The sequence below is a fragment of the Salmo salar genome, chromosome 22 (assembly GCF_965601325.2).
Source record: "Salmo salar chromosome 22, fSalSal1, whole genome shotgun sequence".
Classification (NCBI taxonomy): Eukaryota; Metazoa; Chordata; class Actinopteri; order Salmoniformes; family Salmonidae; genus Salmo; species Salmo salar.
In genome coordinates, this window is record NC_138312.1 from 43,646,642 (window position 1) to 43,662,560 (window position 15,919).

General features: G+C 41.5%; 1 protein-coding gene across 3 annotated transcripts in view; it reads left to right on the top strand.

The window, feature by feature from the left end:
- Positions 1-15,919, top strand: part of fbx42 (F-box only protein 42) — a 67,166-nt gene that overhangs the window by 25,155 nt on the left and 26,092 nt on the right. Inside the window, 2 exon segments of one of the 3 annotated variants that reach the window (NM_001140552.1) lie at positions 5,078-5,189; positions 5,855-6,136. In NM_001140552.1, the coding sequence (NP_001134024.1) occupies positions 5,090-5,189; positions 5,855-6,136 (382 nt within the window). In that variant the 5' untranslated portion in view covers positions 5,078-5,089. 3 annotated transcript variants of the gene reach the window in all.

Below are 15,919 nucleotides of genomic sequence, written 5' to 3' on the forward strand. Positions count from 1 at the left end.
TCATTCTCAGTGAATAGCAAGTCTAAGAAGCTGTATATATGTTTTCTGTGTGCACTGTTGCTATGCTTCCAGTTCTTTAAGTTTCATTTTTGTGTCTTTTACGTTCGGTTTTGTACATCGGATTCAAACAGCTGAAAACACAATATTTTGGGTTATGGAACAGATATTTCAAAGCGGTTTAGATGGTATAATGATTGCTTGTTTTGGGAATTCTACATAATGCAGCATGAACTCTTCTGCAGTAAAACCTTGTACACCCAAGTACTTCTCTGTAGCTGCTATCACAACATCTATTTTCTGTGACTGACATTCCATTTCTCTGGTACAGTTGATAACCATGGCAATGAATGCTAAAAAGCCAACCTTACTGAAGCACAAATTCGGATCACTCTGTATTGTCCTAGGGCAGTGTTTCTAAAAGTCGGTCCATTTTGGGTTTTGCCATAACACTACAAAGCTGATTGAAATGATCAAAGCTGGATGATTAGTTGATTATTTGAATCAGCTGTGTAGTGCTAGGGCAAAAACAAGACGTACCCCTTGGGGTCCCGAGGACCGAGTTTAGGAAACCCAGGCCTAGGCCTACTAACCCTTGACCCATGATCCTATACTCTCATTACTGCCTCAGCACAAGACACCTTCTGTTCTACAATGACCCTGGCAACCTCAACCTGTCTCTCTTGCACCGGGCACTTCTGAACCCCAGCAACATGGGCACCCCCACAATTGACACACGCAGTTTTTTCCACCGATACTACACATTCCTTTGTCCCATGCCATGCTGCACACTTCTACACTTCACAGTTCACCATAACAACGGACACTGTAGCTGGGTGTCTGCACCGATGCGAAATCAAAAAAGAAGCACAGTCGGTCACTAGCATTGACTTAGATAGATATCAGATTAGGGCGTCTGTGAAAGCATGGGCAGCGCCATTGAGGCTATCTCCATTTTGAAGTCGTTAATTTTCTTCTTCTACTACTTCTATGAGTTGGCAAATAAACTGAAAGGGTGCATTCTACCACTAGAGTGTGTGGTTTGAACAGGTATAAAGCCAAGATAGGCAATTTACTATTTACTGCCACTTGCAGTTATGGAATGTTTGCTCACAAGTATAAATCAATGGCTGATCCCTCCTGATGATCCAGATGGAATCATGTGATCCTTCCTTAAACCATAGGAAGTCCCACCAAGTTGACCACTTCAAAATGGTGAAAGTCCTCAATGGCACTGCCTATGCTAAAATTAGGCTTTTGGGAACTAGAATCCCCTATCTATCTCTATGGTCATCAGCAACCTTTTCTTCTTCATTGGGGTTTTTCTGCCATTGGCATCCAAAGTTATTGGTGCATTACCGCTACTGTGCTGGAGTGTGTGCCAGAGACAGGGAGGAACTAAATCAAATCAAACTTTATTTGTCTCATGCGCCGAATAGAACAAGTGTAGACCTTACCGTGAAATGCTTACTTACAAGCCCTTAACCAACAGTGCAGTTCAAGAAGAGTTAAGAAAATATTTAACAAATAAACTAAAGTAAAAAAAAAAGAAAAAGTAACACAACAACATAACAATAACGAGGCTATATACAGGGGGTACCGGTACCGAGTCAGTGTGCGGGGGTACAGGTTAGTTGAGGTAATTTGTACATGTAGGTAGGGGTGAAGTGACTATGCATAGATAATAAACATCGAGTAGTAGCAGTGAACAAAACAAATGGAGGTGGGGGTTAATGTAATAGTCTGGTGGCCATCTGATTAATTGTTCAGTAGTCTTATGGCTTGGGGGTAGAAGCTGTTATGGAGCCTTTTGGTCCTAGGCTTGGCGCTCCGGTACAGCTTGCCGTGCGGTAGCAGAGAAAACAGTCTATGTCTTGGGTAACTGGAGTCTCTGACAATTTTCTGGGCTTTCTTCTGACACCGCCTATTATATTCTACCTGCCAGCTCCGTTTCTCTAAGAAAATAAAACAAAAGATTGGATACTGTATCAACTCAATAAACTCTTTACACTTAATTCCTGTATCCCATTTTCTCTCATACATATTCTCAATCTCTCTCCCTCCCGTACCACCCACACTGTATCAACACATGCTCTACTGTTTATATTTCCTGGCAATAATCACACCTTCCTGTTGGATGTTTTCCTATCAGATTTGATGACTTATTCAGCCAAATGTGACCCAGCCTAAGTCTTGTAAAGTCTTCTGTCTCGTGCTGACTTCCTCCATCCCCAACGTTTCTACAGTTCTACAGCTGCACCATCAAGAGCATCCTGACTGGTTGCATCACCGCCTGGTATGGCAACTGCTCGGCATCTACCCTACAGAGGGTAGTGTGTACGGCCCAGTACATCACTGGGGCCAAGCTTCCTGCCATCCAGGACCTCTATACCAGGCGGTGTCAGAGGAAGGCCCTACAAATTGTCAAAGACTACAGCCACCCTAGTCATAGACTGTTCTCTCTGCTATCGCACGGCAAGCAGTACCGGAGCGCCAAGTCTAGGTCCAAAAGGCTCCTTAACAGCTTCTACCCCCACTCCATAAGACTGCTAGACAGTTAGTCAAATGGCAACCTGGACTATTTGCATTGACCCCCCTCCTTTTTTACACTTTACATTCGCTGTTTATTATCTATGTATAGTCACTTTACCCCTACTTACATGTACATACAGTTGAAGTTGGAAGTTTACATACACCTTAGCCAAATACATTTAAACTCAGTTTTTCACAGTACCTGACATTTTATCCTAGTAAAAATTCCCTGTCTTAGGTCAGCTAGGATTACCACTTTATTTTAAGAATGTGAAATGTCAGAATAATAGTAGAGAGAATGATTTATTTCAGCTTGTATTTCTTTCATCACATTCCCAGTGGGTCAGAAGTTTACATACACTCAGTTAGCATTTGGTAGAAATGCCTTTAAATTGTTTAACTTGGATAGCCTTCCACAAGCTTCCCACAATAAGTTGGGTGAATTTTGGCCCATTCCTCCTGACAGAGCTGGTGTAACTGAGTCAGGTTTATAGGCCTCATTGCTCACACATGCTTTTTCAGTTCTGCCCACAAATTTTCTATAGGGTTGAGGTCAGGGCTTTGTGATAACCACTCCAATACCTTGACTTTGTTGTCCTTAAGCCATTTTGCCACAACTTTGGAAATATGCTTGGGGTCATTGTCCATTTGGAAGACCCATTTGCGACCAAGCTTTAACTTCCTGACTGATGTTTTGAGATGTTGCTTCAATATATCCACATAATCTTCCTCCCTCATGATGCCATCTATTTTGTGAAGTGCACCAATCCCTCCTACAGCAAAGCACCCCCACAACATGAAACTGCCACCCCCGTGCTTCACAGTTGGGAGTGTGTTCTTCGGCTTGCAAGCATCCCCCTTTTTCCTCCAAACATAACGATGGTCATTATGGCCAAACAGTTCTATTTTTTTTTCATCAGACCAGAGGACATTTCTCCAAAAAGTATGATCTTTGTCCCCAAGTGCAGTTGCAAACCGTGGCTCTTTTTATGGCGGTTTTGGAGCAGTGGCTTCTTCCTTGCAGAGCGGCCTTTCAGGTTATGTCGATATAGGACTCGTTTTACTGTGGATATAGATACTTTTGTGCCCGTTTCCTCCAGCATCTTCACAAGGTCCTTTGCTGTTGTTCTGGGATTGATTTGCACTTTTCGCAGCAAAGTAGCAGACAGAAATTATGTTAATTGGCCTATCAGAAGCTTCTAAAGCCATGACATCATTTTCTGGAATTTTCGAAGCTGTTTAAAGGCACAGTCAATTGAGTGTATGTAAACTTCTGACCCACTGGATTTGTGATACAGTGAATTCTAAGTGAAATAGTCTGTCTGTAAACAATTATGGGAAAAATGACTTGTGTCAAACACAAAGTAGATGTCCTAAACAACTTGCCAAAACTATAGTTTGATAACAAGAAAATTGTGGAGTGGTTGAAAAACGAGTTTTAATGGCTCTAACCTAAGTGTTTGTAAACTTCCGACTTCAACTGTAAATGGCCACAAAATCCTGATATACAGTTAACAGCGACCTCTACTGCATGGACATTGTACATGTACATTGGGAACGCGCATTGATTCCTGACCTAAAACTGTACTCCTCCAAAAATAACATGTTTGAAGATTTACTGATTTCAATATAGGAGGAGGACCTATGTGTTGTACAGGTTATTATAGCTATATGTTTAAAGATCCATTCTCTATATGACTTCGTTTGTCCCAACTTTGTTATTGTAAGTGACCTTTAATTTAGGTATGGCAACTTGGTTTAAACTTCATCCAGGTGCAGAAATAGAGATGGTCTGTTTACTTCTGTGTAAAAAATAAAATAAAATGTTATTTATTGGTCGCGTACAAATATTTTGCATATGATATCGCTGGTGCAGCGAAATGCTTATGTTTCTAGCTCCAACAGTGCAGTAATACGAACAATACAAAATAATAGACACAACTCCCAAAATGTAAACAAATGAATTAAGAAAAACCTGAATGAGCAAAGTCAGAGTCCGGAAGATAAATGTATTTGTATCAAATCAAACTTTATTTGTCACATGCGCCGAATACAACAAGTGTAGACTTTACCGTGAAATGCTTACTTACAACCCCTTAACCAACAGTGCAGTTCAAGAAGAAAATATTTACCAATTAGACTAAAATAAAAGTAATAATAAAAAGTAGCACAATAAGAATAACGAGGCTATATACAGGGGGCACCGGTACCGAGTCAGTGTGCGGGGTACAGGCTTGTTGAGGTAATCTGTACATGTAGGTGGGGGCGAAGTGACTATTAAGTGACTAACAAACAAACAGTGAGTAGCAGCAGTGTACAAAAAGGAAGGGTGATGTAGATGATCAAATTGGTATCAATGCAATAATATAAAATGTGGGTCATTTCTTGATTTGATAGTAATTTGATTCAATATGTTGTGTTTGTTTGTCAGTATTTTAGTCCAATAGACCTAGCTATACCGATTATTACCAATCCACTTAATTTCTCTATTTCTTGACCATGACGGTTTACGTGCGCGCTCCCGCGTTGCAGATGATGCTGCCACTGATGAAGATGGCGAATGCTTGGAGTATGGCGATTTACTGCAGAAGCTGATAAAGGAATGAGAAGAGATAATTCACAAGATAGAAAACAAACTAAAGAATACGTGCAGAATTACGGTGAATATCAAAGCTGTTGGGGTTATGATTGGAAGGGAAATATGGTCCCTGAAAACCTGACAGAAATAGAGCAGAAACCAAACAAACCACTAACGTTAGTAGTTTCTTACTGCATCCTAGCTGGCTAACTTAACGCGTTAGCTAGCTACTTTAGCTATACCTACTAGCTAGCAAGCTATCTCTAACGTTATATTCCAAAGATACACTGGCATTTTTCATTACAGTTTTCCACGGATTGGTAGCAAAATATACATTATTTGACACAGTGTTAAACTAATTTGATGCCCTACCATAGATGGTAATTCTAATTAGTGAGGGCGGGCCAGAAGGGATGCGTTTATCGGTGGACGTTAATGCTACTAGTAGCTAGCTAACGCCATTGTGCCAATTAGCTAACCACTTTCCTTAGTTATCCAGCTAGCTAACTACATTAATTCAGCAGGTTGCTAGTTAGCTTTAGTTTAGGACACAACATCGGGAGTCTGTGTATTGGTTCCAGCAAATACACATACTCCCTGTCCCAAAGCTAGCAAGCTAACTTAGCTACAGTATGTCTATCCCCACCCTGTTGTAAAGCACATGTCACGTGATGGAATTGATGGAAGGTACTATTATTGTTTGTCTTTGAGCCCACCTTTTTAGTGTCATCTCCCATCTATGTCCAGGCACAGAAAGAATGTCCCGCTCTTCAGACAGTGACGATGGGTACTTTGTTGCCATGGATACAGAGGAAGATGTATCAGGGCCTTTTGGAATGGCACAGGGGGAAGATCCGAAATTGGGGACCAGCAGAGGAGAGGGGGACATAGAAGGCTGCAATGAGGGTGAGGGGACAATGGTGGAGCTGCCGGAGGAAGTCCTAGAATACATCCTGTCCTTCCTCTCACCATACCAGGAGCACAAGACCGCTGCACTGGTGTGTAAACAGTGGTATCGCCTCATTAAAGGTATGTCTCTCTATTGATGATACAACAACCTCCACCACCATTCTAAACCCAAATACTAGTGCTGTGCAAATAACCCAAATAAAAATGTTTTGGTTATTAAACAACTAATTGACGAACGTCGGTTCAAATCAAATTTTATTAGTCACATGCGCCGAATACAACAGGTATTCGAGTGGAATACAACAACAACCTTAGAGTGGAACGCTTTTTTACATGCCCCTAACCAACAATGCAGTTTAAAATAATACGGCTAAGAATAAGAAATAAAAGTAACAGGTAATTAAAGAGCAGCAGTAAAATAACAATAGCGAGACTATATACAGGGGGGTACCAGTACAGAGTCAATGTGCGGGGGCTCTGGTTTGGTTAGTTGAGGTAATATGTACATGTAGGTAGAGTTATTAAAGTGACTGCATAGATAATAACAGAGAGTAGCAGCAGTGTTCCAGAGGAGGGGGGCAAGGCAAATAGTCTGGGTAGCCATTTGATTAGCTGTTCAGGAGTCTTATGGCTTGGGGGTAGAAGCTCTTTCGAAGCCTCTTGGACTTAGATTTGGCGCTCCGGTACCGCTTGCTGTGCGGTAGCAGAGAGAACAGTCTATGACTAGGGTGGCTGGAGTCTTTGACAATTTTTAGGGCCTTCCTCTGACACCGCCTGGTATAGAGGTCCTGGATGGCAGGAAGCTTGGCCCCAGTGATGTACTGGGCCGTTCGCACTACCTTCTGTAGTGCCTTATGGTCGGAGGCTGAGCAGTTGCCATAGCAGGCAGTGATGAAACCAGGCAGGATGCTCTCGATGGTGCAGCTGTAGAACCTTTTGAGGATCTGAGGACCCATTCCAAATCTTTTCAGTCTCCTGAGGGGGAATAGGTTTTGTCGTGCCCTCTTCACGACTGTCTTGGTGTGCTTGGACCGTGTTAGTTTGTTGATGTGGACACCAAGGAACTTGAAGCTCTCATCCTGAACCACTGCAGCCCCGTCGATGAGAAATGGCTTCGTGCTCGTTCCTCTTTTTCCTGTAGTCCACAATCATCTCCTGTGTCTTGATCACGTTCGAGGTAGAGGTTGTTGTCCTTGCACCACATGGCCAGGTCTCTGACCTCCTCCCTATAGGCTGTCTCGTCGTTGTCGGTGATCAGGCTATAATAATAACTGTTGTCATCAGCAAACTTAATGATGGTATTGGAGTCGTGCCTGGCCGTGCAGTCATGAGTGAACAGGGAGTACAGGAGGGGACTGAGCACGCACCCCTGAGGGGCCCCTGTGTTGAGGATCAGCGTGGCGGACGTGTTGTTACCTACCCTTACCACCTGGGGGTGGCCCGTCAGGAAGTCCGGGATCCAGTTGCAGAGCGAGATGTTTAGTACCAGGGTCCTTAGCTTATTGATGAGCTTTGAGGGCACTATGGTGTTGAACGCTGAGCTGTACTCAATGAATAGCATTCTCACGTAGGTGTTTCTTTTCTCCATGTGGGAAAAGGCAGTGTGAAGTGTAATAGAGATTAGAGGTCGACCGATTATGATTTTTCAACCCCGATACCGATTATTGGAGGACCACAAAAAAAAAGACGATACCGATTAATCGGCCGATTTACTAAATACATTTTATTTTTCACATTTTATTTATTTTATTGTAATAATGACAATTACAACAATACTGAATTAACACTTATTTTAACTTAATATAATACATCAATAAAATCAATTTAGCCTCATAATGAAACATGTTCAATTTGGTTTTAATAATGCAAAAACAAAGTGTTGGAGAAGTAAAAGTGCAGTATGTGCCATGTAAAAAAGCTAACGTTTAAGTTCCTTGCTCAGAACATGAGAACATATGAAAGCTGGTGGTTCCTTTTAACATGAGTCTTCAATATTCCCAGGTAAGAAGTTTTAGGTTGTATTTATTATAGGACTATTTCTCTCTATACGATTTGTATTTCGATTTGTATTTCATATACCTTTGACTATTGGATGTTCTTATAGGCACTTTAGTATTGCCAGTGTAACAGTATAGCTTCCGTCCCTCTCCTCGCTCCTACCTGGGCTCGAATCAGGAACACATCGACAACAGCCACCCTCGAAGCAGCGTTACCCATGCAGAGCAAGGGGAACAACTACTCCAAGTCTCAGAGTGAGTGACGTTTGAAACGCTATTAGCGCGCACCCGCTAACTAGCTAGCCATTTCACATCGGTTACACCAGCCTAATCTTGGGAGTTGACAGGCTTGAAGTCATAAACAGCACAATGCATTGCGAAGGGCTGCTGGCAAACACACGAAAGTGCTGTTTGAATGAACGCTTACGAGCCTGCTGCTGCCTACCACCGCTCAGTCAGACTGCTCTATCAACTCAGACTTAATTATAACATAATACACAGAAATACGAGCCTTAGGTCATTAATATGGTCGAATCCAGTAACTATCATCTCGAAAACAAAACGTTTTTCCTGTCAGTGAAATACGGAACCGTTCCGTATTTTATCTAACGGGTGGCATCCCTAAGTCTAAATATTCCTGTTACATTGCACAACCTTCAATGTTATGTCATAATTACGTACAATTCTGGCAAATTAGTTCGCAACGAGCCAGGCGGCCCAAACTGCTGCATATACCCTGACTCTGTTTGCAAGAGAAGTGACACATTTTCCCTAGTTAAAAGAAATTCATGTTAGCAGGCAATATTAACTAAATATGCAGGTTTAAAAATATATACTTGTGTTTTGATTTTAAGAAAGGCATTGATGTTTATGGTTGGAGCAACCTGTACGTAAGCGATTATATGCAACGCAGGACAGGCTAGATAACTACACATGGTTGATATTACTAGTTTATCTAGTGATTATGATTGATTGTTTTTATAAGACGTTTAATGCTAGCTAACAACTTACCTTGGCTTCTTACTGCATTCGTGTAACAGGCAGGCTCCTCGTGGAGTGCAATGTAAAGCAGGTGGTTAGAGCGTTGGACTAGTTAACCGTAAGGTTGCAAGATTGAATCCCCGAGCTGACAAGGTAAAAATCTGTCTTCTGCCCCTGAACAAGGCAGTTAACCCACCGTTCCTAGGCCGTCATTGAAAATAAGAATGTGTTCTTAACTGACTTGCCTGGTTAAATAAAGGTAAACAAATTTTAAAAAAGGGCGTCCAAAAATACCGATGTCCGATTGTTATGAAAACTTGAAATCGGCCCTAATTAATTCGGCCATTCCGATTAATCGGTCGACCTCTAATAGAGATTGCATCATCTGTGGATCTGTTGGGGCGGTATTGTTAATTGGATTCGGGTCTAGGGTTTCTGGGATAATGGTGTTGATGTGAGCCATGAGCAGTCTTTCAAAGCACTTCATGGCTACAGACGTGAGTGCTACGGGTCTGTAGTCATTTAGGCAGGTTACCTTAGTGTTCTTGGGCACAGGCACTATGGTGGTCTGCTTGAAACATGTTGGTATTACGGACTCAGACAGGGAGAGGTTGAAAATGTCAGTGAAGACACTAGCCAGTTGGTCAGCGCATGCTCGCAGTACACGTCCTGGTAATCCGTCTGGCCCCGTGGCCTTGTGAATGTTGACCTGTTTAACCTCTTACGTCTAGATGTGCCGCTAGCGGAACGCCTCGCCAATATCCAATGATAGAGCGTGACGCGAATTACAAACACCTCAGAAATCCCAAAACTTCAATTTTTCAAACATATGACTATTTTACACCATTTTAAAGACAAGACTCTCCTTTATCTAACCACATTGTCCGATTTCAAAAAGGCTTTACAACGAAAGCAAAACATTAGATTATGTCAGGAGAGTACCCAGCCAGAAATAATCACACCCATTTTTCAAGCTAGCATATAATGTCACAAAAACCATCACAAAAAATGCAGCACTAACCTTTGATCTTCATCAGATGACACTCCTAGGACATTGTTATACAATACATTCATGTTTTGTTCAGTCAAGTTAATATTTATATTAAAAACCAGCTTTTTACATTAGCATGTGACGTTCAGAACTAGCATACCCACCGGAAACTTCCGGTGAATTTACTAAATTACTCACGATAAACGTTCACAAAAAACATAATTATTTTAACCTGTTAGGGCTAGGGGGCAGTATTTACACGGCCGGATAAAAAACGTACCCGATTTAATCTGGTTATTACTACTGCCCAGAAACTAGAATATGCATATAATTATTGGCTTTGGATAGAAAACACCCTAAAGTTTCTAAAACTGTTTGAATGGTGTCTGTGAGTATAAAAGAACTCATATGGCAGGCAAAAACCTGAGAAGATTCTGTACAGGAAGTGCCCTCTGACCATTCCTTGAGCTTCTTGACTCTTTTTATTGAAAACTTAGGATCTTTGCTGTAACGTGACACTTCCTACGGCTCCCATACGCTCTCAGAACCCGGGAAAAAGCTGAATGATGTCGAGGCAGCCCCTGGCTGAAAAACAGCGCGTTTGGATAGTGGTTGGTCAGAGTACTATGAGACTGAGGCGCGTACACGAGGCGACCCCATGTTTTTATTTTCTCTCTCTTTGTACTAAAACACAGATTCCCGGTCGGAATATTATCGCTTTTTTACGAGAAAAATGGCATAAAAATTGATTTTAAACAGCGGTTGACATGCTTCGAAGTACGGTAATGGAATATTTAGAATTTTTTGTCACGAAACGCGTCGGGCGCGTCACCCTTCTTTACCCTTTCGGATAGTGTCTTGAACGCACGAACAAAACGCCGCTATTTGGATATAACTATGGATTATTTTGAACCAAACCAACATTTGTTATTGAAGTTGAAGTCCTGGGAGTGCATTCTGACGAAGAACCGCAAAGGTAGTAACATTTTTCTTATAGTAAATCTGACTTTGGTGAGGGCTAAACTTGGTGGGTGTCTAAATAGCTACCCTGTGATGCCGGGCTATCTACTTAGAATATTGCAAAATGTGCTTTCACCGAAAAGCTATTTTAAAATCGGACATCGCGAGTGCATAGAGGAGTTCTGTATCTATAATTCTTAAAATAATTTATGTTGTTTGGGAACGTTAATCGTGAGTAATTTAGTAAATTCACCGGAAGTTTGCGGGGGGTATGCTAGTTCTGAACGTCACATGCTAATGTAAAAAGCTGGTTTTTGATATAAATATGAACTTGATTGAACAAAACATGCATGTATTGTTTAACCTGTTATGGCTAGGGGGCAGTATTTTCACGGACGGATAAAAAACGTACCCGATTTAATCTGATTAGTACTCCTGCCCAGAAACTAGAATATGCATATAATTATTAGCTTTGGATAGAAAACACTCCAAAGTTTCTAAAACTGTTTGAATGGTGTCTGTGAGTATAACAGAACTCATTTGGCAGGCCAAAACCTGAGAAGATTCCATGCAGGAAGTGCCCTGTCTGACCATTTCTTGGCCTTGTTGATTATCTCTATCTATTACAGGGGATCTCTGGCATGACGTGACACTTTCTACGGCTCACATGGACTCTCAGAAGGCGGCAAAATGCTGAATCGTGGCTTTGCAGGCTCTGGCTGAAACAAAGTAGCGCGTTTGGATAGTGGCTGGTTACAGTACTGTGAGACTCAGGCTCGTGCCCGCGTCGACCGAAAGCTTTGTTTTCTTTCCTCTGTTTAGCTAAACGGAGATTCTCGGTCGGAATATTATCGCTTTTTTACGAGAAAAATTGCATAAAAATTGATTTTAAACAGCGGTTGACATGCTTCGAAGTACGGTAATGGAATATTTAGAAATCTTTTGTCACGAATTGCGCCATGCTCGCGACCCTGATTTACCATTTCGGATAGTGTCTTGGAACGCACGAACAAAACGCCGCAATTTGGATATAACGATGGATCATTTTGGACCAAACCAACATTTGTTATTGAAGTAGAAGTCCTGGGAGTGCATTCTGACGAAGACAACAAAGGTAATGAAACTTTTGTAATAGTAAATTGGAGTTTGATCAGGGCTAAACTTGGTCGGTGTCTAAATGGCTAGCCGTGATGGCTGGGCTATCTACTGAGAATATTGCAAAATGTGCTTTCACCGAAAAGCTATTTTAAAATCGGACATATCGAGTGCATAGAGGAGTTCTGTATCTATAATTCTTAAAATAATTGATATGTTTTTTGTGAACGTTTATGGTGAGTCATTTAGTAAATTCACCGGATGTTTGCGGGGGGTATGCTAGTTCTGAACGTCACATGCTAATGTAAAAAAGCTGGTTTTTGATATAAATATGAACTTGATTGAACAAAACATGCATGCATTGTATAACATAATGTCCTAGGGTTGTCATCTGATGAAGATCATCAAAGGTTAGTGCTGCATTTAGCTGTGGTTTTGTTTTTTGTGACATTATATGCTAGCTTGAAAAATGGGTGTCTGATTATTTCTGGCTGGGTACTCTGCTGACATAATCTAATGTTTTGCTTTCGTTGTAAAGCCTTTTCGAAATCGGACAGTGTGGTTAGATTAACGAGAGTCTTGTCTTTAAAATGCTGTAAAATAGTCATATGTTTGAAAAATGGAAGTTTTCGGATTTTAGAGGAATTTGTATTTCGCGCCACGCCCATCATTGGATATTGGAGCAGGTGTTCCGCTAGCGGAACGTCTAGATGTAAGAGGATAACATAATGTCCTAAGATTGTCATCTGATGAAGATCATCAAAGGTTAGTGCTGCATTTAGCTGTGGTTTGGGTTTATGTGACATTATATGCTAGCTTGAAAAATGGGTGTGTGATTATTTCTGGCTGGGTACTCTGCTGACATAATCTAATGTTTTGCTTTCGTTGTAAAGCCTTTTTGAAATCGGACAGTGTGGTTAGATTAACGAGGGTCTTGTCTTTAAAATGGTGTAAAATAGTCATATGTTTGAGAAATTGAAGTAATAGCATTTCTAAGGTATTTGAATAACGCGCCACGGGATTCCACTGGCTGTTACGTAGGTGGGACGAAATCGTCCCACTGGCCCTAGAGAAGTTAAGAATTATAGATACAGAACTCCTTTATGCGATCGCGGTGTCCGATTTTAACCTCTATGGGACCGGCGGGACGAATTCGTCCCACCTACGTAACATCCACTGCCAGCCTGTGGCGCGATTTTCAAAATCTTCAAAATCCTATTACTTCAATTTCTCAAACATATGACTATTTTACAGCCATTTAAAGATAAGACTCTCGTTAATCTAACCACACTGTCCGATTTCAAAAAGGCTTTACAACGAAAGCAAAACATTAGATTATGTCAGCAGAGTACCAAGCCAGAAATAATCAGACACCCATTTTTCAAGCCAGCATATAATGTCACCAAAACCCAGAAGACAGCTAAATGCAGCACTCACCTTTGATGATCTTCATCAGATGACAACCCTAGGACATTATGTTATACAATACATGCATGTTTTGTTCAATCAAGTTCATATTTATATCAAAAACCAGCTTTTTACATTAGCATGTGACGTTCAGAACTAGCATACCCCCCGCAAACTTACGGGGAATTCGCTAACATTTTACTAAATTACTCACGATAAACGTTCACAAAAAGCATAACAATTATTTTAAGAATTATAGATACAGACCTCCTCTATGCACTCGATATGTCCGATTTTAAAATAGCTTTTTGGTGAAAGCACATTTTGCAATATTCTAAGTGTATAGCCCAGGCATCACGGGCTCGCTATTTAGACATCCGGCAAGTTTAGCACTCACCATAATCATATTTACTATTATAAAAATGTCATTACCTTTTGTTGTCTTCGTCAGAATGCACACCCAGGACGTCTACTTCAATAACAAATGTTGGTTTGGTCCAAAATAATCCATCGTTATATCCGAATAGCGGCGTTTTGTTCGTGCGTTCCAGACACTATCCGAAATAGTAAAGAAGTGTCGCGCGCTTGGCGCAATTCCTGACAATAAAATTCAAAGTATTCAATTGCCGTACGTCGAAGCATGTCAACCGCTGTTTAAAATCAATTTTTACGTCATTTTTCTCGTAGAAAAGCGGTAAAATTCCGACAGGGAATCTCCTTTTCGGCAAACAGAGGAAAAAATCCCAAAGGCGGGGGCGGTCGGGGTCACGCGCATAAGCTAGTGTCTCTTGATGGGCCACTTGAGAAAGGCGATAATGTGTTTCAGCCTGGGGCTGGAATGACGACATTCTCTTTTTTCCCGGGCTATGAGAGCCTATGGACGACGTGGGAAGTGTCACGTTAGAGCAGAGATCCTTAGTAAATGATAGAGATGGCAAAGAAGTTCCAGAAATGGTCAGACAGGCCACTTCCTGTAAAGGAATCTCTCAGGTTTTGACCTGCCATTTGAGTTCTGTTATACTCACAGACACCATTCAAACAGTTTTAGAAAATTTAGGGTGTTTTCTATCCATATGTAATAAGTATATGCATATTCTAGTTACTGAGTAGGAGTGGTAACCAGATTAAATCGGGTATGTTTTTTATCCAGCCGTGTCAATGCTGCCCCCTAGCCCTAACAGGTTAAAATAGCTTTTCGGTGAAAGCACATTTTGCAATGTTCTGAGTAGATAGCCCGGCCATCATGGCTAGCTATTTTGACACCCACCAAGTTTGGCACTCACCAAACTCAGATTTACTATAAGAAAAATTGGATTACCTTTGCTGTTCTTCGTCAGAATGCACTCCCAGGACTTCTACTTCAACACCCGATGTTGTTTTGGTTCCAAATAATCCATAGTTATATCCAAATAGCTGCGTTTTGTTCTTGCGTTCAAGACACTATCCGAAGGGTGACGCGCCGGCGCGTATCGTGACAAAAAAATTCTAAATATTCCATTACCGTACTTCGAAGCATGTCAAACGCTGTTGAAAATCAATTTTTATGCGATTTTTCTCGTAAAATAGCGGTAATATTCCGACCGGAAGACCTTGTTTTCGTTCAAACACTGAAAATAGAAAATGGAGTCTTCACATGCACGCGTGCGCCAGTGTCATTGTTCTCAGAACGACCTCTTTCCAAAACCCCTACTGTTTTTCGCCTAGGGCCTGCAGAGTCATCATTCAACGTTCTGGCGCCTTCTGAGAGCCTATGGGAGCCTTACAAAATGTCACGTTACAGCAGAGATTCTCTATTTTTGATAAAGAGGCTATAGAAGGACAAGAAATGGTCAGACAGAGCACTTCCCATATAGAATCTTCTCTGATTTTGGCCTGCCATATGAGTTCTGTTATACTCACAGACACCATTCAAACAGTTTTAGAAACTTTATGGTGTTTTCTATCCAAATAAAATAATTATATGCATATTCTAGTTTCTGGGCAGGAGTAATAACCAGATTAAATTGGGTACGTTTTTTTATCCGGCCGTGAAAATACTGCCCCCTATCCTAAACAGGTTAAAGGTCTTACTCACATCGGCTGTGGCGAGCATGATCACACACTTCCGGAACAGCTGTTGCTCTCATGCATGTTTCAGCGTTATTTGCCTTGAAGTGAGCATAGAAGTAGTTTAGCTCGTCTGGTAGACTCGTGTCACTGGGCAGTTCTCGGCTGTGCTTCCTTTTGTAGTCTGTAATGGTTTGCAAGCCCTGCCACATCCGACAAGCGTCAGAGCCCGTATAGTACCATTCGATCTTAGTCCTGTATTGACGCTTTGCCTGTTTGATGGTTCGTCGGAGGGCATAGTGGGATTTCTTTTAAGTTTCAGGTTAGAGTCCCGCTCCTTGAAAGCGGCAGCTCTAGCCTTTTCTCATTGCGTATGTATCCTGTAATCCATGGCTTCTGGTTGGGTATGTACGTACGGTCACTGTG